Source organism: Mugil cephalus, chromosome 4 (genome assembly GCF_022458985.1).
Source record: "Mugil cephalus isolate CIBA_MC_2020 chromosome 4, CIBA_Mcephalus_1.1, whole genome shotgun sequence".
Taxonomy (NCBI): Eukaryota; Metazoa; Chordata; class Actinopteri; order Mugiliformes; family Mugilidae; genus Mugil; species Mugil cephalus.
Window position 1 is genome coordinate 18,281,488 of NC_061773.1, and position 27,905 is coordinate 18,309,392.

Here is a 27,905-nt window from a genome sequence, read left to right on the forward strand (position 1 = left end):
GACCCCGGACAGGTGGCCGGTCTATTGCAGGGAGTATCTTAAAAGCTTAAAACTAAATGAAATTGTCTCCTCTGTCAAAGCTAAATCATCTCTTAACATCTACATTTTGCATTTAATATTGTTATAAAGAATTTATTTTTTCTTCCCAATTTTGCACACAATGTATTTCCATTCATTTTAATATCCTCTAAATTTGTACTTTAAATCTGTACATACATTTTGCTTTATGTAGGGGTGGTACTTCACAAGCCTTTCTTGGCTTCCATCTCCCCTGCACAACAATGAACCATTATTATAGTTTTTAATGTTTTCTATCCTCAGTGTGCAAATAAACGTATGTTCATGTCCTGACTGTACTCACAGAAGTACATCTGCGAGTGAATATAACTAAATCTGAATTTGTGGTTAATGGTTTATTTAAATAGGTGCAATTTCAGCAGTAGAGGAAACTAAGTGCATATATATATTTTTATATGTATTCAAATTTGACGGTGTAGATGTGTCTGATTTGACCCATCCATTTTCCCACAGTTGCGTTTACAATCAGGAAACTATTTTGCATTCGTGAATTGAGTTTATGAGTCTGAATTAAAAACCAGTGTCTGTAAATACTGATGCCAGATCCATTCAAACTGTTCATACCTTTTAATTTGGACAACAAGGATTAAACCAATGTTAAAATGACATCAAATCCAAGGCCTGGCTGGTAAAACCAACCAACTAGTAAAGAGTTGAGGAATAAGAGACAGATGGAAGAAAACGGGGCCAAAAAAAAAATCAAGCTATCAACTCAAGTCACCCTCAGTATAGAAGGATTCACAGATGCGGGAGACCAAAGTTACAAAATGGAGTTTCTTCTAAAGTAAAAATAAAAAGGCCTTTGCCGTGAAAATGATGTGTATAACCTATGTACATCAATTTCAGTTCATGTATGCATACAAAAAAAAAATCCACATCACAAGATGCTTGTGTTCAAGTATATTCACCAACTTCATCTCCATGATTTAGCATTCTCATCTTTCCATATTTTTTTTTTTTTGGAAATAAAATGTCCTTCAAAATAAAAACAAAATGCAGAAAACCACATTTTTATGTCCTACCAATACATATATACTGTATAAATACATACATAAATATATTTTACATACAACAGCCATAAATTTGAAAAGGGGGATATACAGAGCAAAGGGGAGGGGGTGGTAGTGTGTGTGTGTGTGTATGTGTTTGTTTGTTTTAGCTTGTGTTGTAAAATGGTTTGTCCCTCTATGATTTCGTCAGTCAGATACGCTGGTGTGGTGCTGTGTGCTGGTGTCTGTCCATGCACACGCGCACACACTCGTTGTAGACGGCGTCGTCTCAGTTGGCCCAGTAGGGGGAGCTACCGTAGCTCGACTTGTTGACCTGGCTCTTCTGCTGCAGGCTGCTGGACTGGCCACGCTGGCTAGGACCACCCTGGACATGGACAGACAATAAATATGTAAACATCCAAAAAACACGCACAAACTCTCACCACAAACAAGACTATAGATGCCTTCATGGCCTACGTTACTGTGACGTCACAACGTTAGCTGGAGGCAAAACAGGGAAGCTTGAAGTGAACACGGTCAACGATGAAAATGACGTTTTGTTATAATCGAAAAAGCAAAAATACTAACTAGAAGTTTTATTGCAAGAAGCCACTGCCAGTCATAGACAACTTTGGTAATTTGCAGCCTGGATGATGTTATGGGTTAGGCTAAATTGTGACTGAAATTACATTAGGTTAAACATAATTTGGGGGATTCTTGTTGCATGTTAATGCTAATGCTAACTAAATGTTGGTTGTATGTTTAAGGGATGTCCAAGCTGGTTAAAGGTGTCTAACGATTTGTATGTCTTCAGTTTTTCTTTTGTTTAGACGCTCGGTTTTCCAGTTGGGTACGTGTAAAGTCTGGTCATGGCACGGTGGGGCAGTCCTGTCAACTCGTCCACCCAGTGAGTGAGAGTGTAGCGGTAGGTGAATGTAGTCCCATCAGTCAGAGACAACTTTTTCTCTCGGAGATAAAATATAAAATATGAGTTTTCCTCGTTCATTCTTGCCAAAACAGTCTATTGAAATATGCTAACTGGTGTTTGCAAGCTAGCGTGTTTGAGATGTTTTGCCTCCAGCTAAGCCCCGCCCCTCAAAATACACTGTGAAGGGATTTATAGCCAGTTAACGCGTATGTTATGTGTCCCTGTGAAATTAAATACTGCATATACTACTAGTTGGTGGTAGTCTGCATTCACTCAAAAGTAATAGTTACTAGCTTGTGTTCAAGTTTCAATAACTTTACAGAAAAGCCTCCATAGTGTATTTTTACAATATACATTGTAAAATATTCAGGTCAAGGACAAAGTCGACTTTAAAAAATCTGAAGACGTTTAATCCCTAGTTCCTACTACCACCAGCAGGTGAGTCTAAACCACCATAAACAATAGTCCAAGACCTTTACTGACAGTGTGACATTCATCTTATTACCTGTCCATCCTGAGCTAGATGGTGGTGCAGCAGCTGTGAGTGTGGTTGCTGGTGAGGCAGGATGTGGAGGAATGGGGCAGGTGCATAGCCTCCAGGCGCTGCTCCGGGGTTCAGAGGCCCTGGACCCCCCAGTGCTGATGGCAGACTGAAGGGAGGGGGGGTCCCCGCATGGAAACCCTGCTTATCAAAAGACTGCAGATGGAGGAGAGTTTAATTATTTAGCAGGGACACCAACTGAGAGGGTGGTGGCGGTGTGGTTGAGGCATCCGTGGCTCACCTGGGTCTTATTGTAAACACTTCCACTGATGTCTGGCACTCCGGAGTTGCTGGATGTCACTGAGACACCTGGCAAAACAGCATTTACACCTAAGAAATCCATCCAACTTTAAAAGCAGCATGTAGCGTAGGACATTTGAAACTTCTGCTCTTACCTTTCCCAGGCCCAGCAGCAGCAGATTTGGCTTGTGCCTGTGAGGAGGAGTTGTACCCTTTGCTGTATTCCACTCCTGCTGGCCCCGCTGTCAGCTCCTCATACCCTGAAAACGTCAACATCAGAGCAATCCTGCAATTAATTACTGTGTGTTTTTATTGTGTAAATCAGAAGAAGTTAGCAGGACTCGTTATGAACCTGAGCTGAAGGTGTGCTGGCCGTAACCGCTGGGCTGCTGCTGCGTCTGCTGCTGGAAAGGGCTAGCCGAGGGGTTTCCCAGGCCGAGGCCCATGCTGTGCTGCTTGGCGGAAGCTGGTCCCGGGCCTCCCGGAGGAACGAACATGGTGGGGCCATACTGGAAGGCAGCAGCGCTGGGCACGGCACCGGGCACTCCGGGGTAGTAAGGCAAGCCTGTGTAGCTGTAGCCTGGCGGCAGAAAGGCCTGCTGACTGCTGTGGTGCTGCGGCTGGCCCTGGGGCTGAGGCTGCGGCTGAGGAGGCTGGGCCTGGTTCTGTCCTTGGCTCTGGCCCTGGGGAGGCTGCGGGGCCGCCAGGCTCGTGGGGGGTGCCGGGGAGGTGGAGTCATTCCTGCCGAACTTTGTGACTTCACCTGACAAAAAGGGGGGAGGTCGCGTGAGAACAGACACTAGATTGTGGGATTTTTTGATAAGGAAGCCAAGGGTTAAGGTTCTTTACCTGAGTAGGGGTTGTTGGCTAGGCTCCCATCTCTGCCAGAGAGTGTTGCCGTGGGGCCGGGGAATGTGATTCCATAGTAATCCTGCAATGAGGGCTGAAGGGAGAAGAGAGGATCAGGAGAAGAGCCACAACAAACTAAAATTTCACAGTGAGTTGTCACAAGAATGCAATAACGTGGCTCACCATTGGCAGTCTGGACTGGAGCATATGGAGGTCCTCATAGCCATAGATCTGCTGCAAGACAAAAAGAATGAATAGGCTGAGTCACAAAATATATCAAAAATCACTGAAAACTAAGCCTGCAGTTCAATTCATCTCTGAGTGGCGTAACTAGGGCGATCATGAGCAATCTACACACTGGGAGAAAAGGGAATCATGGAGCTTTCTGACCTCATAAAGACACGTATTTAGGCTTTTACAGCATTTATTTTCTGTGCATTTCTTTTCTTTTCTGTGTGGTAAACGCTCGGGCGTCAAGAACTCAACAAATTACAGTACAACCACTTATAATCAACACAAGCTATTTGAAATAATTTCTTAATTCACAGACTCACTGTTTAATTATTTTATCTATTATCATCAGTCTTGGGGAATCTGATCACAAGTGACCACTTTAAAGTACAGGTGAGATTTATGATCTCTAACTACATTTGGAGGTGGTCTGGGTCACGTGTGTCCTGTCTGAGTCGCATTAAAGACCTCCTACTCAGCAGAGATTTGTCCCTTTTAAAATAGTTTGTCCTTATAGCTGTTAACTAGTTAACGAATAAATAAATCTAGAATTAACAAATGAAAGTATTTAATATGAGTGCGATTCAGTCATTAAGGCATCATTATGTGGTTTACTACTGATGCAGTCATGTTGTATAAGGAAAACGATCCAAAGAATGTGTAATGGTGTCCACTGTGGCAGATGCTGGGGGGTCTACTTACTGGGTAAGCGGGCAGCAGCCCTCCCGGGCCCATGATATACTGGTTGGGCAGTAGAGGAGGCACTCCCTGGGACAGGTTAGGAGGAGCCTTACCTTGAAATACAATGACAACAACCGTCACTTTCATACACTTTAGTTTCACGTAAACTAACAGCACCAATCTGAGAGAACTTGACAATAGAGCTTATCCGTTTGGAATAGCGTCAGCAGTCCCAGCACCCCGAAGTGTGTACGTACCTGTGGAGGAGGAGAGCAGGGCCGTGGTCCTTGGTGCAGAGAGGTTGGACGTGGCAGTAGCTCCATTGGAGCCAAGTCCCAGCGTCGTGCTGGTGGCAGCGGAGTGGAGTCCGCTCGTGCCAACAATGCCCCCAACTGTGCTGCTCATGTTGTTGCCCATGCTGGGCATGTTGACCAGGTGGCTGATGCTGCTGCTACTGTTGCTGCTGTTGTGGGTTGAGTGGAGTGCGGAGGCCGAGGGCTGTGATGACGTGTAGGAGCCAGTCGAGGGCGCCAGAGAGCTCACGTTACTGCTGTCGACACAGGTGTACTGGAGAGAAACGAACAAGAACGGCGGTTTCATTCAAAACAGGTTGGGTTTGGCTTTGAGTCTATTGTAAGTTTTACAGATTTCATTTGTTAATGCATGATGTCTGCGTTCTTGACTGCAGTCCCCTCAGTGTTAGCGATTCTATACATCCAGCCATACTCTCGTGACATCTGTGTCTTAACTAGGGATGTCCTGATGGACATCTGGGCCAATCCAGGCATTTATAAATGCCACACAGCCATCGTCTCTAATTAAACATTCAAACGTGCATCTCAGACTACGGAGTACAAGCTTCCTGATGAGGAGATCGTGTCTACTTGTTGTCATTTTACAGAATTCACGTGTATTAGGTGTTAGCCATCATGCAGAACAAACAGGTACTTACAGTGTGAGAGCTGGAGCCCAGAGCTGATACTGAGGAATGATTGCTGACGTGGCTGCAGAGAGAAGGCACATCGGAGAGAGTCATCATCAGGAATTGTTCAAGGAGACGTTGTTGCATCTTAAGAACATCATCATTTCAGTTTGCTTAAGCCTAATACTTTCTTTAAATTACACACTTCGCAGTTGAAAAAAGAAAAACATACACCCAGGTTTGAAAGTAAACATTCATTAGGTACATGTTTGCGTGCATCACCTGTTGAGTGAGTTGAGCTGGCTCGCTGAGGGCATGTCCTGCGCCAGGCTGGAGAGCGCGGAGGAGCTGTGTGCTGGCAGGGCAGAGGACAAGTGGGAGGAAGGTGCTGAGGCCCCGTTGGTGCTGATGTTCATCGACGGCGAATCTGGCTTTGGTGTGGAGGACGCTGAGGAAGCTGAGGAGAGAGGTGGAATATAACTTGAAGTTGCTTAGTCAATGGAAGGTGGCCGTTATTGTTCACATTCATAAAAACAAATACGTAATAGCCCATAGGTCACTCACTGTCCAGAGCAGCAGATGTCCTAACACCATTCAGGCCATTCTGGTGATGAGAAAGAAGGAACAATGTCTGAATTCAATCACAAGAGCAATTAACATATCTATGAAGACACATATTCAGCGTTAGCTTCACATTACTTAAAATGTGAACAGAATTGATTTATTATGTATGAGAATGTGTTAAGAGTCGTCAGAGCTGAGAGGATGTATTGTCACCCTTTATTTCTTATTTCACTAATTTAGAGGCACTACCCAATTGAATGTGTGCCTGATATTGTTGTAGCTTGTATTTTGCATAAATAACCAGTAATATGTGTGATGGTCATGATGAGCTGAGTGGGGGCATGGTTGGGGGTTGTTCATTGTTTATTACATTGTACATTGTAATTTAATTTATTTCTTCTACACTCTTATCAGAGTGTTTTTTTTTATCTGTGAAGGTTAGGGCTGGACAATCAATCGAATTTTGATCGCGATTTTGATCGCGATTTCACGATCATAAAAACACTGTAATCGAAGAAAAACGATTAATGTGCCACGCGGCGTGTTTGCAAGTTCCTGCGCTGTAAAAGCACAGTGAACGCACCTCTGTCGCGTGCAGCTGCAGCAAGCGTGTGACTCGTGTGGATCAATTGTGGAACAAGCGGTTGACAATATGGCAGAAAGCCAGTCTGAGCCTTTAGTTGAAAAGAAAGGTAGGACAACTTCTGTCACTTCGAGACATTTTGGATTCAAATTGTCAGATGTGGGGCAGGAGGAGATTGTTTGCAAAGTTTGTCGCGCCGTTGTGTCTGTAGCCAAGAGCAACACAACCAATTTATTTAACCATTTAAAGTTCTGCCTAACGGAGGCTGTAAAAAGTTAAATTTAAAGGTCAATTTTGTTGGTTCAATAAATACTTTTTATTTTTTTTAAATCAATGAATAATCGTGTTTATTAATCGCGATTTCAATATTAATCAAAATAATCGTGATTATTTTTTTTACATCATCCAGGTCATGGTAATCCAAACATATGTTTCCAATAAAAATGTTTGGGGAAAAAAGTGAAACCTGAGAACCTGCAGTTTGTTGCCATTACACTGTACAAGATAGAATAATGCCATATGTTGGTCTAGATAGTCTGTCACCAGACATAAGTTAATTTAAAGTGAATTTGTTTTTCATCTTCTTCAATTTAAAGATTATTAACTTTTAGCCAGGATGAACATTGTTTTGTAAACTATTCCCACTCACCATAACGGGCCCCGTGGCCTCTTTGTTCTGTGAAAAGCCCAGACGTGTGTGAGGGGGCATGGTCCCATCGTAACTTCCCCCCACTGTGGAGAAGGGAGAGGAAGTGGGTACGGAGTTGGAGGCAGTGGAGGTTGCTGAAGAAGAGGAGGGAGGATTGGTGGGGGCAGCAGTCCCTAATGATGAGGGAGCGAGACTTGGCAACGCCACTGCAGAGGAGTGATATACTGGCTCTGATGAGGAGAGGGGCGGGGGCAGCGTGACGGAGAGAGTGCTGCCCAGTGACTCACTGCAAGACACCAGAGGTAAGGTCCAAGGTTAATGGAAGTTAAAGTCCAACTTAATACATGAAATATACAGGGCCCTGGAATTTAATTTTTAACTTTAACACACATGTTACATGAGTACCTGAGCGGTTTGGAGTACAGGCTTGTCTGGCTCTGTGCTCCTGGTCCCGATGCAGGCGGTGCTGGGGCAGGGGCTGGTGTCGACTCCCTGGACGCTGCACTCACACAATTGTCCACAACTCCGAATTCTGGTAACGGAGACTCTGAGCCAAAGTCTAGCGCTCCAAACTGGAGGTTTAGCCCAGGGACGTCAGCCGAGCCTGGCATCTCTACTGCTGTGGATGGAATCTGACGCAAAGAAGGTGACACAGGACGTATTATAACTATAAGCATTTTAGATTACATTAGCTAGACGTGCATCTCAGTATGACTGCAACCATCTACCTTTGATGTGGGAGGTATCCTTCGTTTCTGGCCTTTGAGCTGTGCCCGCTGTTGTTGTGGTGTACTGCTGCCCTGAGGGTCCAGCCCTGCACTCGGGGCAGGAGGTTTAGCACCAGCGGCGGCCATCATGGGGCCTGCCTGCGCTTGCGTGCTGGTGTGTTGGGGGGCAGGCGAGGCTGAAGCAGGGGGCGCATGTTGTGACGGAGGACTGGGCTGACGTGCCAGCGGTAATGTGGGGCCCGTGTGCCTCTGAACCAGCTGGCTCAGCACAAGAGAGGGCTCTGGCTGCAGACCAAACTCACCTGCACACAGAACAAAACATGCACAGAGGTCAAGGATTTAAAATAGATACACACGCCTACACGAACACGTGACAAGTAGGGATGTACCAATCCGATCTTAAATAAACAAACTTTCCTCTCCTAGAGATCCATAAAGGCTTTTATCTTATTTTTTTGGCAGCGGTCATGGTTTTGATTTATGGCAGACCTAAAGTAAATATCTACAAATTATCGGACTCGGCTGAAACCTGATACCAATTTGATAATTTCAGAGAGGCCTGGATGGGACATCCCTAGAGACAAGAAACTTGTGCGCACCGATGCGCAGAGCCAATTTCCCACTTACGGCTGAACTGTGAAGACAGCGACGTGGTGTTGGATTCTGAAGCCTTCATGTCCCAGCTGGAAGAGGCGGGCGGAGGCACAGGTGCTCCCAGACCTGGCAGTCGGCCGATGGAGGTGTTGTTTCCTTGGGTGCTGACAGGCGGTGCGGCCTGGGACGAGGGCAGTGGACCCAAGCCAGGACCCTTCAGCTGTTCCAGTATCTGAGCTCCAGCGCTGGGCTGAGTCCTCTTGGCCTGGCCCAAGTCCCCGAAACCAGCGCCCAGAACCGATGACTGGCACAAGGAAAGGAGAGTGGAATCATCAATCTTTGTTTCTGAATATGCGGACTGCCGTGTGGCAGATGGGGGAATGTAGTATGTCTTTACCAAAGCAGCATGTGCGTAGCTTGTGCTACTGGTGGTGGTGCGGCTGGGGGGCGGCTGCTGGTGATGGTGAGAGTTGGTGAAGACCAGACTCTGAGCAGAAGAGGAGGAGGGTGGTTCTCTTCCTCCGCCCACAGGCTTCTGCAGCAGAGAGGCCAGATCCAGACTAACAAAGAAACAATTGGTAAAGTCAATCATAAAATCCTTCTAAGACATGTAACAACAAACACAAGTAAAAGATACTTTATTTCCTTAATGAGATACTGTTACAAACCTTTGCCCAGGTGTGATGTGGTTTTCAGCAGCAGGTGCACATGAGGAAGTGAACACTTTGGTCTCTGAGAGCTGAACAAACAAAGGGACACAATAGTTACACAAAAATCTTTGTAACCAAGAGACTTTTGTTTTAATGCACTTCCCTCTGTGTTAACTCACACTAACATCTTCACTCCAGTCCTCAGCTGCCCAGTCTTCCAAAGTATTCCTCCAGGCAACTAGAGGGCAACCAGATGAAGATTGGCACAGTTTACACTCAGGTGGAATGAGAAGATAAACGGGACGCAGCCATGAGGCTCTTAACAATCAGTAGGTTTTAGTTTTTATCCCTGATGTTGTATCTACAAGTTTATTTATTTCTATTTGTGATTTATTTATTCTTACATATGATATGTTGTATGGACATAAGACAGGTCTAAGGGAAATTTCCTTGTGGAGATTTGTGGGATTAGACAAGAAGATGTACAAAAAAATGGTAACAAATTTGAAAGAATATACAAAGAAAGGTAGTTATAATTGCTAAAATTGGTAAATATAATTACTAAGATTGTAAAATATAAAGTGTGAGGTAGTAGTATGTGCAAGATAAGGCAGTGCAAAAAAAAACCAAAAACAAAGCCAAGCCTAAGGCATCTAAGATATGAGTTATTGTTGACTCAGGCTGGTGTTGTACAGCCTGCTGGCTACTTGTTGTTTTTACTGTGATGATGATGATGTGAAGTGCTGCAGCTCCAACAATACAATTTCCTTTTAAAGATCTGATAAAGTATCTTGGTCTTGACTGAAGTGCACACGCATCCAGTTAAATAAATATCAGACGGGTCTAACGCATCTCACCTGTCCCATCTGTGCTGTTGTTGGTCGCCGCGTCCCAAACCTCCGTTTGCGTGGTCCCCGTACCAGACTCTGAGGTATAATCAGCCGGATTGAACGTCCTGGTGAAGGTTCAAACAGAGCAACGCTGAGTCACACAGAAATATACTGCCAGCCTCCGCTCGCCTTTCAGTGAGTCAGTCAGGGGTAGTTCGCCGTTTTCCAGATGAAATGTTTCATCTTTCATAACCATTTACAGAATCTGCGTAGCAGCGGCGTCAACATGAAGCTTGGCCACAGGCTCCACTTCCTAGCGTTGATATAACTTTGCACGTATTTAGCATTTTATTCATCAAATTTGCCACAAACGGACTGATAACAGAAATAACCTCTAAGGAGCTGATATATGAAAACGCATTCTAAGAAGGAACCATCATTCAGAAATGAAAAACAAGAAAATGGTGTATTTTATTTAAATGTCCTGGCAATAATTAACACATAAAGCATATTACACACCCATGTGTGGTCAAGTTAGTTGCATACAATGATGCTTATGCACATGCTTTTAAAAACACCCAGAGGGGGTGAGTGGCAGCCAGATGTTTGTCACTGCAGGAGTGAGCACATTCAAAGCACTTTTAAGACATTTAATGATTAAATTTATGCAAAGACTGGAGGAATCTCCAACTCTCTCCAGCTTTATCTTAGTCTGAGGATGCACCGGCTGAAATGTTTACATATAAACTGATTTTTTTAAAATTTTTTATATGTATTATATTTTATCTTGTGTATTTAAGGACCCGAGTCTGGAATCAAGTTTCATTATAAAGTTGCATACCCCATGCCTTGAGCTGAGAACCTGCTCCCTGCTGGTGCTCTGCCTCGACCTCGCACTCCAGCTCCTGTTTAACATTCACATGAAAGTCAACAACTCAGGCCGAGTGTTTGCCGTGCTCAAAAGCTGCTGCATTGTGCTTCTGCTCACCCCTGCCACCTTTGACCCTCCGGCCTCGATCTGAACCTCTGTCCACCGGTGCCACCTCTACACCGTTCTCCTCTGGACGGGCTGCACACGTACAAATGCACAAAGCATTAGAAACTGCTGCAGCGGCAGTGTGACAAAGTGGAACATGACACTTGGAGGCAAAACTACACTTAAGACTTCGTACCCTGGCGGCTCCGACTGCCCCCTTTGCCCTTGCGGTTAGCAGTGCCGCGGCCCTTGCTAGCCTCCCTCTCTCCCCTCTTCTCTCTGTTCTCCTTGTTCTCCTTGCTTTCTGACGGGCCCTCCTTCACCAGGGGTTTCTTCTTTCCCACCGTTTCCCAAGATGTCTAAACACAGAAAAACAAATGACGAGACATTAGGGAAAATAGAGGAAAAACTTGTTTATGAGCACCACCTAGACGAGCGAAACAACAACAAAAGACAAAACAAGACATCAACACTGATGAATGACGCACTGCAGGCAGGGCAGGTTTCATTTCACACTTGTGTTCTGTAGAAATAGCCTCTGGTGGTAGAACAACAACAACATTTCAACTAGAATTTCAAGAGATTCAGGAAATACAAGTGAAATATTTAAGGACATCATGAGCACGTTCCTAGAAGGAGCTATAAGAGAAGCTGCAGTGGCAGCTATTTTTATTAACCTCTGTGGTGAAGTGTTCACTACTCAGTCATGTTGTGTAACATCATCAAAATTATGGCTCGTTATTAAAAATATATATTAAAAACAAAATCTATACCATCCCTATCATATTCTCTTTATTTTTAACAAGCCGGCCCTCTCTTATGCTACGCCTACTTTACAGCATGAGGAAACACGCTCATGTCACCATTCCTTTTGTTAAAAGTTGGAGGTTCCTCAGAAGCAGATATGATCGAAGGGTTGTATGAACTACCGTGACAAAACAGTCTTCTATGTGCAGTGGAAAAACATGTGGCTTCCTATTTTTGGACTTCCATGGAACCAGAACAACACAGGTAGTTTGTCTGTCTGTCCTGCCCAGCAGCCTCCTCTCACTATCTGCATTCTCCAGAAATGTTGGGAATAATGGGATATTCACTCGACAGAAAGACACAACATCGTATGACTTTGCTCCGTTAGCGCAAGAATGACCAAAGAAATGTGCACAATAATATGTCTCCTTGCTAGCCCGCAAGTTCTATGACATTACAAAGAGCCAGCAGAAGAATTACAGTGACCACTATTGTTTTTCTCCCCTATATCAAGCATCACATCAAGTAAAATCTTGAGTTTTCCGTACTGGTTCACCTCCTCTGCATGTTGCATACCGGATCAAGTATTGCACCGGAAAATGTTCAACATTTCTCTGTATGGACTTGCAGCCCGTCTAAACAGAACACGTTTCAGTCATTTGTCTTACGCATATCGAAACAAAACAGAGACGACTCTATTTTAATCGATACAGCCGTCTTCACAAGCCACGCGACGGCTCGGATTTCGCTTGAAACGCGCAGGAGAATTTCAAAAGTAAACAGGATTAATATATATATTAATAGCGGAGAAGGACCAAGAGAAGAGAAGAGAAGCCGAGAAGAGAAAAAATATTAGGAAAGTACCACAAATCTTGGAAACTTACAACAACAAACTAAACTTATTCTTCCAAAATAAAAACCTTTAAATAAATCAAAGCGAAGGAGTCAGGGAATCAGTGTTCGTTACCCACCCCTTACTCTTTATCAAAATGTAAATAACACATTTCAGACAAACACATTGCGCAAGGCTGTTGTGTGTTCCGCGTTTCCCACGTCTAAAAGAACACATCCTCACAATTAAACCGAGTGACAGTGTTTCGGTTCAGGTGACATGAAATAATGATGAAGTTGTCCTTTACCATGTCCGAGGTGCTCTCCAGGAGGAAATTGATGGCTCTGCTAACATCCTCATTACAGTCATGAAGAGCAACCATGCACTCATCCTGGTTCTTCCCCGTCACTTCCATCAGCTGGGGGCAGAAACAAACATATCAATCCATGTCTGCCAGTCAACAAGGCAAAGAACAGAATGCACTGTGCTGGAGTCACAGAAGAACATTGTCTGACAAATACTCAAAATATTCCCCACCTGATTAACTTTGTCCTCAAAGTCAGCATCATTCTTGTCGTAGATCATTTGGGCAAGCCGAATCTGCTCAGCAGTTGCCTGTAAAACAAAGACACCCTGAGCGTCACTGATCAAGTTTCACCTATCGTTGCACTTTAAACAAGAGGAAAAAAAAAAAATCATCATTGCATATTGTATCATCTGAGGAGATGAGTGAGTGAATGATTTATTTATCCCCACTGTCTCACCTGTATCTGTTTCTGTGGTTGCGATGTGTGAGTGGCTGCTGGCAGCGCTTTTTCCCGGGGACCCCGGGCCTTGTCGCTGCCCAGCGAGCTCATCATATACAGTATATACAAAACTCTGTATGTACAAAATAGAAAAATCTGCGAAAAGGACACAAAGACACGACGAGATGAGTGAAGAGAACCAACGATTTTCCAATTGAAGCTACAATGTTGCTACCGCAGAGCCTCAATGCTTTCCTGTGACGGAGTGCATAAAACCAAGTGTTGAATATCAGAAATATTCCCTGCGAGCGTAGCTTAGACTTATTGCACAATCATGAATACAGCCCTTATGTAGGCTGTAAGACACACAGTTGGGCTGGTGACGCAACAGCTTTGCAGAAAATCTGGGTCAAGGAGGGAGAGCGACCTAGTGTCCTCTTACCAGCAGCACTGATCACAGTGTGTGTGAAGCAGAACAAACAGTACACGCCCTGAACCCACATCCCCTCTTATTGTTATAACACTTTACGGAACTAGGACTTTTATCAGGGGTTCTGCAAGTTTGAACAAGTGAAACTTAAGACTTTTTAAGATCATTATGAGTTAAATTTAAGACCTATATGAAAAATAAGAACCCGTAACTACTTTCAAAACAGTTTAATGTATTGTCATTCAACTGTCAACTCGGGACCTCCCTCCATTAATGAGAACCAGAAACACGATAGGCCAGAGCCAGAGTGGATCCTACTGAAAATATAGTGGTAATAAATAGGCATAAGGATTTAAGACTTGACTAAATGTCATTTAAAACCTACAATGGAAAATATGCTTGTATTCAAGAGTTTTTAAGGCCTTAAATTGGGATTATCAAATTTTAGACTTTCTTGAGTTTCACATTATTTTTAATAACAAAAACAACAAAGGCACTTACACATACCACGGAACATTGGTGTCAGCTTTAAAAATGTTTTTATGCATCGTTAAATTAAGATTTGCATATTTTTTAAGAGCAAACGGTTAAAAAAAATACAATGAAACCACACAAATACAGGAATATATACAAATAAATAAAGCAAAAAAAGGGGTTACATTGTCCCGAAAAAATGCTTGCTATTTATTGTAGAATTTGTTCAAGTTTCGCCTTTTTGAATATCTCATTTTCTTTTCTTTTACAAAGGACATAACCTCATCAATCCTCTGTGTGCTGGATTTCCAGTTAAGACGGAGGAGATGTTTAGTAATTATGGAGGTAAAGGCTATTACCTCCAATTCTTTAGCAGTGTATCGGATACACTCTTTTGGGAATGGAAGACCAAAACGGCCAGTGTGTCCTGAAGTGTCAATATGTTTTGAAAGTGCCTTGGACACTGTGTTGAAATAAATCCGCCATAAATTTACCGAGGGTGGACAAGAAAAAAACATATGCATAAGATTACAGGGTGAGCCTCTACGTCTTTTTAAGACTGTGTGGAAACCCCGTTTATACGCACCGAGGCCGATCACACTGAAATGCTGAACGCTGTTGTGTGTATTTGAGCCCTGTAGAATTTATATCTGTCTGTAAATGAGGTGTCACAGCACATCAGCCGACACTGAGCATTAACTACTAGTGTCAAATGCCAAAAAAAGTGCCACAACGTGGGCTTAATCCATCTCCAAATGTGATGCAAAAATTGCAAACTTTCACCACAGTGTCCATCTCTAGAAAAACTGCAGTGCCATATCTGTGTAATGTCAGAACAATAGCAATCCAGCCTTGACTGTGTCTGAGTGACGCTGACAAACACAAAGCTGCCATTGGCTGCTGGGCTGAACAAAGCTGATGCACAAGGACGAACAAGCTTTAAATGAAATTTAGGTTAAAAAATAAAAGTTGAAGAAAAAACCCTCCTCACTCCCGAGAACCCGCGGCGCCTTTAGCATTTATTTATAATCAATACATTATTAACATGGCAACTACAACCGAGGGTATCGACGCTCTTGGACAAACACTAACAATAACAAAACAACCATCCAGTGACTCCACTCATCTCCATTGTGAACTATTTAAAATGACAAATATCTGCTACATGTAGCTGTTTGTTTACAGCTATATACCCTGTGACGGCTAAAAATAACTGTTAATTAGCCATAAATTATTTTTTCGTAGTGAATGAAGCGGAGCGTTGTTTTGAATCAATGCTAACATTAGCCTGTGGCCGTAAGGTTACTCATTCATGAAGTCTGGGATTATTCAGTAAGGGTTAACTTTTCATACATATATATCAGAAACTAATGAGTTTCTCGTGGCGTCGTTTTCGACTCAACACTGGCCGAGGTTGTGCAGTTGGTACTACGGTCCCCTTTGTCCTCGATAGCATCGCTAGCAGCTAGTTAGCAGCTAACGTTGCTATCTAAATCTGGTACAAGCTGATAGTCAGCTTCGGTCGAACTGGCTTCATAAAAGTCTCACACGTATTTTAGAGACCCCTACTATTATCTTAGTGGCAGTGGCAGCCACAGCGGGGGCATCGTCTCCGTGTAAACTACACGCTAGACGACTAACAACAAAAGGTGTATCTCAAATCTAAAGAAAGGGCCTCGCAGCGGAGCACAATCCCCATCCATCCCGACATAGCTCCCCGGGAAACAAGACAACAGGAAAATAGCGAAAGACATCCTTCACAACCCGGAGTAAGCGAGGCGAAGAAGTCGGACGGCAACCGGCTCCGAGGAAAACGCGATTTAAACCGCGGTTAGGACGCGCCGAAATACTAAAAGCAAAGTTGAAAATCTTAAGGAAAATGTGTGTTTTTATTACCTGCTAACACGCTTCACTCGGCCAGCAGCAGACAGGATGGTCACGTGACGTGTCCTGTCCGGGGGAGGGGGGGGGGGGGGGGGGTGGATGCTTCCCCCTCGTCCTCCTCTCCAGGTCATCACAACCAACCTCACAATAATGTTCAACAACTCTAGCAAAGACGCTTTCATTCACGAAAGAGTATTAGGGACACCCGTAAGAAAAAAAAATTCGAGGAGGTAGATTTTTATTTTTCATCGTGCACTTTGAGAAAAAAGTCGAAATGTCGAGAAAAAAGTCGAAAGATAATATCGACAATACAATGTCGAGAAAAAAAGACAAAACATAACGCCGAGAGTATAGTAGAAATATAATGTCGAGAAAAAAAGTCAAAATACAATGTCAAGACAAATTTGAAATGTCGACAACAAAGTCAAAATGTCAAGAAAAAAAGTTGTAATACAATGTCGAGAATAAAGCCGAAACATAATGTTGAGAGCAAAGACGAAATATAATGTTGAGAAATATGTAAAATGTGTGTACAAAAAAGTCAAAATACTATGTCGAGAATAAAGACAAAATACGATGTTGAGAATAAAGGCGAAATGTCGAGAAAAAAAAAGTCGAAATATGGAGAATAAGGTCGAAAAAAGGTCGAAATGTCGTCGAGAATAAAGTCGAAATAAAATGTCGAGAATAATGCACGACAAAATTCGTCAAACTCTACTTCAGACACGTCTTTAGTAACAAAGAAATACTTTCTCTTTTAGCTCACAAACACAGCGGAGTTAACAATATTAGGACTTTAAAGAGACTTAACTTTTAACTGCGGCTGTTCTGAAGGATAAACCGCACAAGCTTTGAAAAGGTGACCTTAATACTCTTTCTTATTCATCAGACTGGGATTAGCATTGATCGTTTAATGTTTTTTTTTTCATGTAATATGTTCACAATCACATAACTAGTAACACAGAGACTTTTCTGTCCAGGATTTTAATTCATGAACTGGATAAAAGAGCACACAAAAAAGAAACGTTACATCAATATACATTTACTTTATTATTTACTCCTTTTAAAGATTTAATAGCTTTTTTTTTTCTCCAGATGTTAATATTTTTACAATATCCTCAGGTTCAGTCATTTGTAAAAACATTCATGAGGCATGTGTATATATATATAAAAAAAAGAAACAGGGCATCACCAACAGATCAATCCACACACTTTCTCAGACATATACATAAAAATGTATGCAATTGTCCCTATGTATTTTACACATACATATACACATTTATATATAAAATACACTTTAAAAGTGTCGGTTATTTGTTCAATTCGTGGTCGTCATCTGGGTTTCTTTTTTTTTCCCCCAATCTGTCATTATCGTGAAAACTGGAGAAAAGTTCCATGTAGAAAAGGAAAAGTATGATCACCTATGGCAGTCTTTCACAGAAAGACTCGGGGAAGGCAAAAACGTAACTCAAGCCTACCCTGCCTCTACCAAACAAAGAGCAGAATCACTAGCTCCTTGGTACAAAAGGAGGAAAAGAATGTACTGTATGTGCCTGCAGCGTTTAACTCCAATATAGAGTCCAAAAAAATTCTCATTAGTTCTCCTTGCATCCTTCTGATCAGATGGTTGATGCCTGTGGCAGACTCCCAGGATGACAAGGGGCGTCCCTTCCATAAATTAATCACCATATTTGGCGATTCATAAGGTGCGACTAAAACCTAAGTTCTTGGGGTAAACTCTATATAACGCCAGAGTCAAAACCGATCGGGATTTGAAAACGGTCTGTGGAAAGGTCACTGCCCAAAAAAAAAACACAACGCATCTTTCAAAAGAAGCAAAACACTCCTGGTCAGCCTAATAAAAGTGACAAGAAAAGTGGGGGGGAAATAAATACAAATAAAGCAATTTAGAATATCAGCAGGGATATGCCTGTCAAATCACACACTTCAAAAGAAAAACAAAAATAAAATACACTTCCTTTTTGTTTTCGATTCATTCAAAGCAGAACAACAACACCGCATTTATCAACCTTAACCTTTACATCTGTGAGGATAAGATGAGCACAAAGTCCCACTCTGATTGGCTTCGTTGTTTTACTTCTGACGGGAGAAGAGAGAAGTTCTTTGTGATTGTTGTTGCCGGCTGTCCCAACTAGTAAATACTCTGTCAAACGTCGAACTCCGCTCCGGTTCAGTCCTTCAAAATGAACTGTCACTTCGGTCCTTCTCCCTCTCTTTTTTTATTGCTGTCCGTTTAAGTGAGAGAATGAAAAGAAACGTTTGGGAGAGAATTCCTCAAGTTTTTCCACAAACACACCGTCATTGACCACAGAGGAAGCAGCAGTAAACACTATCCTTACGTACAAAAACCAGCCAGCAAAAAGACCACAGTCTAATCCCTGCAGGTTGGATGTAGGTGTTTTAAATGATGAGAACATAGACATGTAACTTTATTCTTAATGTTTTTCAAAACTCTTCCGAGTTCCTTAGTGGCAGACTTCGCAGCTCTTAAAAATTCTGTTCAATGTTCATCATTTATACATTTATATATATATATATAAAAAAGTAATGAATAGCTTGAGGTGGAAGGTGCAAATGAATAAGTGGAAGAGAAAGGATAGTGTGATGGGGGACACAAATACACACGACGACAATATCGAAAGCAGTGATACGGTGGGGTGGGGGGGAGGATCATGCTCCTGAGTCCACGTGTTGAGCAAAACAGTGTAACAATTCAGTGATCGAGAGGGATACCAAAGACGTTGACGCTGGTGAAGAAGAGGGAGCGAGATGGAGGGACTGGTTAACCAAAGATCTGGACGAGGACGTAGTGAGGGAGCGATGGAGGAGCAGGAGGAGAGGCTAGCTCCACAGTCCTGCGTAGTTGCCGTGCAGGCCGGAACAGAGCGGTCCGCCTGCTACAAACAGCTTGGTGCCGGAGTCGTCATAGCAGTGGGTGTACACCGCGTTGGGGAAGGAATGAATGTCTGAGAAGTAACTCCTCCACGTTTCGTCGTGATTCTGGAAGCAAATGCGGAGGGGTTGAAAAGAGGGAGAAGGAGGCAAAAGTTTGACTATTAATGACAGCACATGTAATCCATCTACAGCGACTACGATGGTGCATTATCTTTTATGTGTGTGTGTATATATATAACTTAATAAAGTTAATTTAAAAAACATTGTGTACCAGCCAGCCTTTTCCTGTAGTGAGTTTGAGGATCCCATCTCCAGGACATTTCCGATACCCTCCGCTCGGATTGAAAGGGTTTTCCAGGAACCTCTGAGCCCGGATGTCGTAGAACAGAAGAGAACCTTGGCCGGTGCCCACTGTCACAATGTGCTCATAGAAACTCACTGACCGGATCCCTGCACAAACACAGACATTTGTGTTAATGCAAAGCTATTCAAAAGCACGCGCCGACCCAATCCTTCAACTAAAAACCTGGTCGGGGACACACATTTATCAGTAAAATCACAATTAATTTAACCATTTAGAACCGAAAGTGTCGTCGACCACATGTTAAAGCTTGCAGTTTTTTTTAATTACGCTACTGACAAAATTCAAAGTGTGTCTGAGCGCTGGAAAGTTGCACTTCTTTCTGAAGATGTTTGTGACATCTAAAGGGTTTAACCAACTCTGTTTTTACCAACAACTCCAAACAACTCTGTATTCCTGGGCCTCTCCAATCTTGCGTCGCAACCAAAACGTTTTTTTTTTTTTTTTTTCAGAAAGCGCAACTTCCCAGCGCTCAGTCACACTTTGAATTTTGTCCATTGAGAAGTTATGGTAATTCAAATACCCTAAGCTATTTTTTTCATCCACGGGCAGATGTTTAGGTCTTAAAGGGTTAACTATTGCGCTGTTATGATACAGATCATTTCAATGCTCAACACATATATTCACAAAGTGAACCACTTGACAGCACTCACTTGTTTGGTTATTACTCGAATGCAAACACGTTCAGCTGCCGTCTGCTTGTGGTATCAGTGTGTTTAGGGAGTTTACAGCTCACTTACCACTTCCTCTCTCTCTGGAGTTAACAGACTTAATGCTGTGTGTAGGCTGCCGTGGATCCAGAAAGGAAACGTGGGCCTGAGAACCCACAGCGTACACTGACCAGTCCTGTCCATACGCCAGACACACATTCTCTTTGCAGTGAGGCAACTTGGTGGACAGTATCTGGGACAGAATGTTGGACATTGAAGACATTAAATGAAAATCTGAAATATTAGAAAACCGTCCGATGTGATTATTTGACCATCTACGTGTTGTACCTTGCACAAGTTATGTTCAGCTTTCCAGAGGTGGAAATAGCCGTCCAAAGACACAGCACCAAGTTCCTGAAAAGGTGAAAAACAGCGCAGAGAGACGACATTTAAATGTTCCAGAGAGATGATTTGATAAACCCTTGACATGAGTTGATCCATTCTGAGATGGGAGACTCAAGTTTTTAATTCAATCTGGTATGCGCAGCGCTCCGTGTGATGAATGGAGACAAGCTTCAGTCAATGGATCTCTGATACTAGAATTCACCATGGCAACAGAATATTTTGGTGATTTGATGTTAAAATGACATCAATTCATGAACTGTAAAGATGCAAACATTTACATTTTTACATTTTAAAATCTTTCTGTATTCAGTGGAATGGGTGTGGTTCAAGTTCCTCAACTATCAAGTCTATTAGCAGTTTGGTTGTGGACCACAGAACCCATCGTAGTAGATTGAGTGATTTTGACAGCAGTGCAAGTTCCAGATAGTAGATAACATAGGCTTCCAAACTTCTGCTGAACCTAGATTTTTAACTTCTCACTAAGTTCTGAATGCTGTTGAGTTCGGTTAAGTTTTTACAGATGACGAGGCACACGTGCTTGTTTGTTCTCACAAGCTTACTACACGGCCACCCAAGACGCAGATACAGACTGGATACAGACCGAGATTTTGGGTTTCAAGGGCACCTAGTTTTAGTCAAAATGTTCAGAAGTCTGGTTGCTACTGAAAAACAAACTGGTTGACTGTTGGTCAAAAGAGTAACTCTGTTCTTCTGTGGATGTACCAATTTAGTATTAATTATTTTACCATGTTAATAGAGGTAAAATGTAAAGTTTAATATCTCTTTCACATGTTCATGACATCCAGTAAATTAGGACTATTTCACAGACAGCTGCATTGTGTGGTTTCCCAACAGCTGCGTCTTGCGTCTGAGCCTTACTTTGTGGTTGTTGTTGAAGGCCAGAGCACGGACTTTACAGTTGTACGGGTTGGTGTACTCCTTTGGGATGTCCTTGAGGGCACGGTGGGAGATGTGGGCGTAAGACGGTACCGTCTCTTCATTCTGACTCCTTTCAGCCTGGCTCATGACCTCCTCCGTTATCTCCCAGAGGCCCATGGAACCATCTCTGGAACCTACAAATTCACATGCACACAGGCCCATTTATATATACAACATATATATTTATATGTAACTAACCTAACCTAGTCTATTAACTTTAAAAAAAGTAATAAAATCAAAGATGGGATTGGTGGCATGTGCAGCACTGACGTGGAAAAGGATACATGTGCAGATGTACTGTGCTAACTACCCGATGTTCACATGTAACCGAGGAAAGAAACTCACCAGAAACCGCCATGTTGTCACTGATCCATGCTATGGAGAATATCCAGTCATTGTGGCCATCCTGAAAAAAAGAATAGTTATTTAAGAATTGTACAACATTATGTGCTTCAGGTCAAAAGGTTGAGCAACTTGTGCTGAGCAGCAGCTAAACAATACAGGCAACATGTAAATAAAATGAATTAAACTGCAGTATTTCAATGCTCTCAGCCTGTGATCCTGCATGTTCTGGAATAAACATATGCCTCACACTTAGCTATGTTTCAAAATAGCTTATCAGCATGCTATCACAGCATTAAGCCTCCCTCAGCCGAGGGAGCCTGACAAACGGGCTTAAGTGCCATTTTACGCTCTGGAAAGAGGGGACGGGCGATCGTGATCCAGAATCGACGAGCCCCCAAAGGTTCAAACCACTTACATCTCCAACACAAACGGGGTCCAGCGTGGGCAGCTGGTAAATGGCGAGGCTGTTGGGGTTGTCTCCTCCAGTGGCGAGCAGCGTTCTCGAGGGGTTGAGTTCAATGGCGTGGATTCCACAGCCCTGCTGGTCCAGCCGGGGACGGGAGCCTCCCGTGGGGTGGTAATGCCGCCCTGCCGCCACCGTACCCACCACCCCGGAGCCTCCGTCACGACACTCCCTGTCCTTCAGCATTGGAATGCGCGTTATCTGTCCCGTCAGGACGTCAGTTACAAAGAGCTGCGAGTACATGAAGAAAACACACTAGGTTAGTCTGAAATATGACGATGTTAATGAACTGCTAAAATGTGCTTTTCAAGGAGAAAGAGAGCACGTTTCTTGAAATGGTTGTGTGTGATTATTGCAAGTGTGCATTGGTCATTCAAAACAGTAAAACCAAAGTAGATTTGCCTGTGAAAAATGGTGAGCCGTGGATACAAAGCTTTGCCTTTGGTAGAATAGGAGTTGTGCACTTTCATGCTAAATCACTTCACACTCATTTGCAAACTGCCTCAGTGCACACAACGACAACCTTATGACCCTTACTTTTCCACCTCGTGGGAAAAGAATCCACCAAACTGGACACTAAGGGCTGTGAACACATCCAGTAACGTTGCATATTTTTGTGCCCAGTTTAATTCTACGCATTCAGATTGTGTTCTGACAAGTCATAAAACAGCAAACTCAGTGTTGAAAACCGAGGACTTTACATACAGAAAACAGGCCAGGAATAGATAAGGGAATCAATAAGCAGAATTCACAAAGGCATTGATATTGATATAATCGAAACTAGCACATATGCACGTTACAATGTTTCTGCTCATCCCCGCTATCAGGAATGGCAGAAACAACAGAAAAGGCCCAAACAATTGAAGTGTGAAATAAGTGTGGGACTTCATTAGACAGATCCAGTAAGTGGCACACTTACTAAAAAAGAAATGGCCCACCACTGTAGAGCAGCCACTGAGCCCAAGCAGCACAATCTGACATCAGCATCAGCATTTGGATTGTTACAGTGAGTTTTGTTTGATTGTTGGTTGCTGGTCAGTGCCTGGGAGGCTTTTGAGTTGTGTCCTGAGAAGACTTATACCGCGTAGATTTCCAATAACTTTAAACTCTATGCGGATGTAAGCAACCTTTTGGTCGATATATTATACAGTGGAATTTCAAATTACAATCAGCACAAGCCATTACAGTTAAATAATTCTCAACACTGCCCTTGTTATATAAAGACAGAGGATAGTAAACACCACAGCTCCTAATCTAATTTGACTGCATCTGAACTTGTGAACAGTATCCTTATATAACATATAATAAAATGTTTCATATGGCAAGAGTTGTTTATTAATTAGTGGTAAACCAAATTATTAATTTACTATTAATTAACTGATTGATAATAGGTAGATTATTCACCAGATTATACCGCAAAAATTTCATCCACAACTCAACCTATTTCTTTCCTAAATCCCAATACTACACAGTTTACACATTTTAGGGGATACATAGCTAAATTGTGTGATATATCATCGAAACAATACAGTTATTTGAAATGCATAAAGAAGATTTTGTCTTTATATATATATATAATATATATATATTTTTTGGCTTTTTAGTCTTTGTTGAAAGTGACACTGTAGAAAGACGGGAAATGGGGATGTAGAGAGGGGGGTAACGACACGCAGGAAAGACGAGGACCGCAGCATAAAGAAGATTTAACGCTGATTATCTTACGGCATCTAAATTAGCTATGGTGTCCACATGGTCGTTACTTATCAACTTGCTCTGTCTATACTCAAATTATGCAAGTGCACGTAAACTTACTGACTAAGCAATAGTACACTGATTAACGTCAAGGAGGTGGGTAATGAAAGGGCGTCTCACCGTGTTACACTTGGTCCCACACACCACCTGCCGGTGGTTGAGCCACTGCGAAGCAAACACCTTGTTGAGTCGTCCCAGAGAAAATTCCCTCTCCTTCAGGATCCCAGGGAGCCTGCCGGCTGCAAAGCCACGCAGGCTCCGCTGGAGCCTCAACTCGTGCTGCTGCTGAGGCCTGAACTCTCGCCCCCGGAGGGCACATACCACAGAGCGCCGGCTGCACCACCACTGCTGGGCATGACGTGATGAACAAGAAACACGACTCCGCTTGTGTGGTGCCTGACACCAGCCCAGCTGTGGAAAGAGAACGAAATGAGGTCAAGCGCCTAGCAGATGATTTATGTCAAGATAAAATAAGTTCCGATAGGATCAATAATATTTTTACACAACTGTGGGAAAGTAAACCTAAAGATAAGACATTCCCTGTTAAAATCAAATAGGACACTGTGACATCACTTTTCCAGTCCAGTTTTAGTGTTTTGACCTATCTGTGCTGAGCCAGTGCTGTCTTATCCTCAAGGACTATGGACACATAGGGAGTATTACACCAAATCGACACTGATAATTCGTCAGACCTAGACCTTGTGCACACAAAAGTTTTTAATTTCAACACAGGTAGGTCAGTACTGGCTGGCAAAAATAGATGTACAGAATATGAATGTTAGTAATAAGATGCCACAAAAGCAAATTTTGGATTAGGTGCAACAGAAATGAAAAGACTTCATTTAACCTTCCCTGAACTGGTTGTCAAGGAATTCAAATTAAGACTTTTGAAGCTCTATTCAAAGTTTATGCACAAGTCAGTTAATTCAACTGGCCACTTAATTTTGCTCTGGCTTAACAGATCTGCACTGCAGCTGTTAGAAAATGTTAACGTTATAATTTAACCTGAGGATCCACACAAATGAAAGAGAAGCCAGCTGAACAGGTTGAACTTAACACACCGGAGAAAAGATCAGTTCAGTGACCTTTCATACATTTCCAAGCTGCTTAAACAATGCTGATTACACAGACATTTGCAAACATTTACAGGGCCAGGGGCGTCCCTGACGAGCATCCTCTCCACTGACACACACCAGTGGTCAATCATTAAAAAAAAAGGTAATTTTTCCAAGAAACCACCTATAGCATCTTAACTTGAATTGCAATCACATTTAAAAATATTACTGATGATCATGAATCGTCTCACCCTGGCCTAATTATTCAAGTCCACAGCAAATTGTGTGACTGTTCTATGCCAGATGGAGAGGATGTCAGTAGCATCTGTAGTGATATCCGCTTTATTTTTCCTCAACACTTCATGGGGTGAGGAACCATATTTGGCAACTTCTTCACACTTTTTAAACTGCGTCCCTGTGCTCTTTGCTCTTAGAAGCATGTAGTTTTCACCCAGGAAGTCAGATCAAGAAAAAATACTCGCTTTAAATTAGGGTCAAATGTGGTGTGTAAGGTCCAGCTCTACACGAAGGCTGAGCATAACTGATTTATTAGGTACCATGAAGAAGTGTCCTAAAGTTGTCTAATGTGATAATGCTGACAAGTGTCTGAATCAGCACTTGTTCTATATGTTTAGATTTGTTCAACAGCATGTCCAATAGCACTAATAAGCTTAAGTAAAGGTTTTAAGGTGAGGATTATTAAATGGTGACAACTGAAGAACCCAACCGAAGAAAGGATTGACAATAGTATATTTATTTACAGACACCAAGGCTATTTAATCCCAATCCCAATTGGACAATTGCCCCAGAGATGAGGGATAGCCCAAAAAAAAAACGGGCCAGCAGACGGTATAATCTGGCCCAGTGGATGGATTTTCAGGAAGTGCAGAAATTACATTTAAGACATTAACTGCATTTTCCCCATTAAAAGTAACTGCTGTTACCAGATTTCACACAGTTTTAGTAAAATGTTGAGGACATAACCTAGAACTACACAATAGGGATGTGTGTACTGACCCAGATATATCGACACTTCCTCTCTAGACCTGTTTTTTAGAACTGATCTTTACATCAAAATATCAATACCAAGTCCACTTTCACAAGAAATATTAATACCTTTATGACACTGAATCTGTGGGAGTTATAAAATACATTTTTCATAATTACATTCTCAAAAGTTCATTATAAAGGTCATCATTGTCATATACACAAGTGCACATCTGAAAATATCGATATCGGTATCGGGATATCAACCTTGATATTACTTGTCATCGGATCGAAAGAAAAGACAGTGAATAGAATAGGACTTATTTTTCTGAAGAAATGTCCGGTTGTTCATTAAGTTACATGTCTTGTAAAAGTGCAGGTCATTAAATGTAAACACTTCCATAATGTGCTTGTTTGCACTAAGACAAAGGGAAAAATTAGATATTGTCGTTATTTACAAGTTAACCAATACGCTGTTGTGAAACTTGCCAGGCCCGCTTGAGATGAAATTAGGGTTTTAAGTGTTTTATGTGGTCCCTGAACTAGAATGAGTTCGACCCCCCTGGCCTAACGTTAGCTGCTATTCATAACGGACTTCCGTTGGCTAAGATTAGCATGAATTTACTTTCAAACAGAAACACGCTAAATCGGTGTTTAAACATCTTTTAGAAAATGTGCGTATTTGGTGCATGCTCCGGCTATATAATGCATCGGTTGATGTGTTAAAATGTCACATCTGTTCTGCTGCTGCTGTAGCTCATATCAGCTAAATCTGGCTAGCCCAGTGCTAGTTAGCATGCTAACAGAACCGGTTTCCGCCTACCTGTTGTTGGTCTTTGGGCTCTCCTGCCTTCCTTTTCCTGCTAACTGTTTTTCTCGCCATAATCTGACACACACAGCTCCCTCACCCACATGGAGGGTAAAAGTGACGCTGGATACTGGATCATATAATGGCGATATGCTATTTAGTTCCTTGGCCCTCGCTGGCAGCGTCCGACGAGGAGGAAGGGCGATCACATACGGGACAGGTCGGTTGAGATTCTCAGAATTTCTATCATTCGCGTGCCTCCTAACCCCTCAAATAACACGACGCTTAGGCAAACAATTCAATTTGGAAATTATCGCCAGCTAGCTAACGCCAGAGGATTCCGGCTATCTTTTTTTTTTTTTACCACTACCAAGTCGCGTCAGCAGCAGCGCGCAGCCGCACTCAAATTAAACATCAACAAAAACAAGGTCGTACGTGAACGGGTGCGTCGTGCGTGCGCGTTCACGTCAACTGCGAGAAGCTGCGAGCCCATTGATGTAACGTGCATGTTTGTTTTTTTATTGCACATTTTTTATTATACAATTCAAAAGGGACAGCTTTAGACAGAATTATTAATTATCTAGGAAATAAATAGCTGAGAAGCGTATAAGAGGTATATAAACATAAATACAATTAACAACAAAAAAGAAAAAACAAACAAGCCAGGAATTAAGGGACATAAATATTTTTTTATATCAAACTGTATCCAACTGTATAACAGCTCACCTTTTTGTAACGACTAAGCTAATATGACCAAACATCTCGTGGATCATTAAAGTCTGCCTAAGTCTAATAAAATAAACACTCTTAAAAGCACAGGTAAAAATAAAGATAAAAAAATAAGATTAAAATAAAATAAAAGTATTATCTGGTCAAATGAAATAGAAAATAATGTAAGCAAAAAATTATCTATGGACAAATGCAAAACAGTGTTCACAGTGATCCAGTTGTTTGGACTGTTGCATGGCAACACTGTGGCTTGGATCTCGTGTCATGCTGTCGCCTTGTCCACTGAGGGAAGGACGTAAACTCCATAAGTCAGGAGCGTGTCTTCATCCACCTCCACCTTATCCACCTG

The 27,905-nt window shown here is 42.4% G+C and overlaps 2 protein-coding genes across 2 annotated transcripts; both read right to left on the minus strand.

Annotated features, from left to right (window-relative positions):
* Positions 1 to 630: 630 nt before the first annotated feature.
* On the minus strand, positions 631 to 16,225 carry ubap2a (ubiquitin associated protein 2a). The gene is made up of 27 exons (XM_047584293.1): positions 16,159 to 16,225; positions 13,377 to 13,514; positions 13,150 to 13,227; positions 12,920 to 13,030; positions 11,230 to 11,392; positions 11,046 to 11,126; positions 10,899 to 10,962; positions 10,085 to 10,182; positions 9,407 to 9,465; positions 9,246 to 9,316; positions 8,975 to 9,137; positions 8,611 to 8,881; positions 7,984 to 8,285; positions 7,661 to 7,887; positions 7,256 to 7,541; positions 6,024 to 6,063; positions 5,742 to 5,916; positions 5,490 to 5,541; positions 4,795 to 5,104; positions 4,559 to 4,650; positions 3,809 to 3,859; positions 3,626 to 3,719; positions 3,129 to 3,539; positions 2,932 to 3,036; positions 2,778 to 2,845; positions 2,501 to 2,692; positions 631 to 1,452 (listed from the first exon to the last, which is right to left on the minus strand). Exons 2-27 carry the CDS (start codon positions 13,470 to 13,472, stop codon positions 1,357 to 1,359), a joined length of 3,756 nt encoding a protein of 1,251 aa, XP_047440249.1. The 5' UTR covers positions 13,473 to 13,514; positions 16,159 to 16,225; the 3' UTR covers positions 631 to 1,356.
* Positions 16,226 to 17,177: 952 nt separating this feature from the next.
* Positions 17,178 to 27,244, minus strand: dcaf12 (DDB1 and CUL4 associated factor 12). The gene is made up of 9 exons (XM_047582257.1): positions 26,843 to 27,244; positions 24,098 to 24,388; positions 22,178 to 22,456; positions 21,763 to 21,823; positions 21,358 to 21,551; positions 20,422 to 20,487; positions 20,164 to 20,326; positions 19,334 to 19,512; positions 17,178 to 19,167 (listed from the first exon to the last, which is right to left on the minus strand). Exons 1-9 carry the CDS (start codon positions 26,900 to 26,902, stop codon positions 19,009 to 19,011), a joined length of 1,452 nt encoding a protein of 483 aa, XP_047438213.1. The 5' UTR covers positions 26,903 to 27,244; the 3' UTR covers positions 17,178 to 19,008.
* Positions 27,245 to 27,905: the final 661 nt, after the last annotated feature.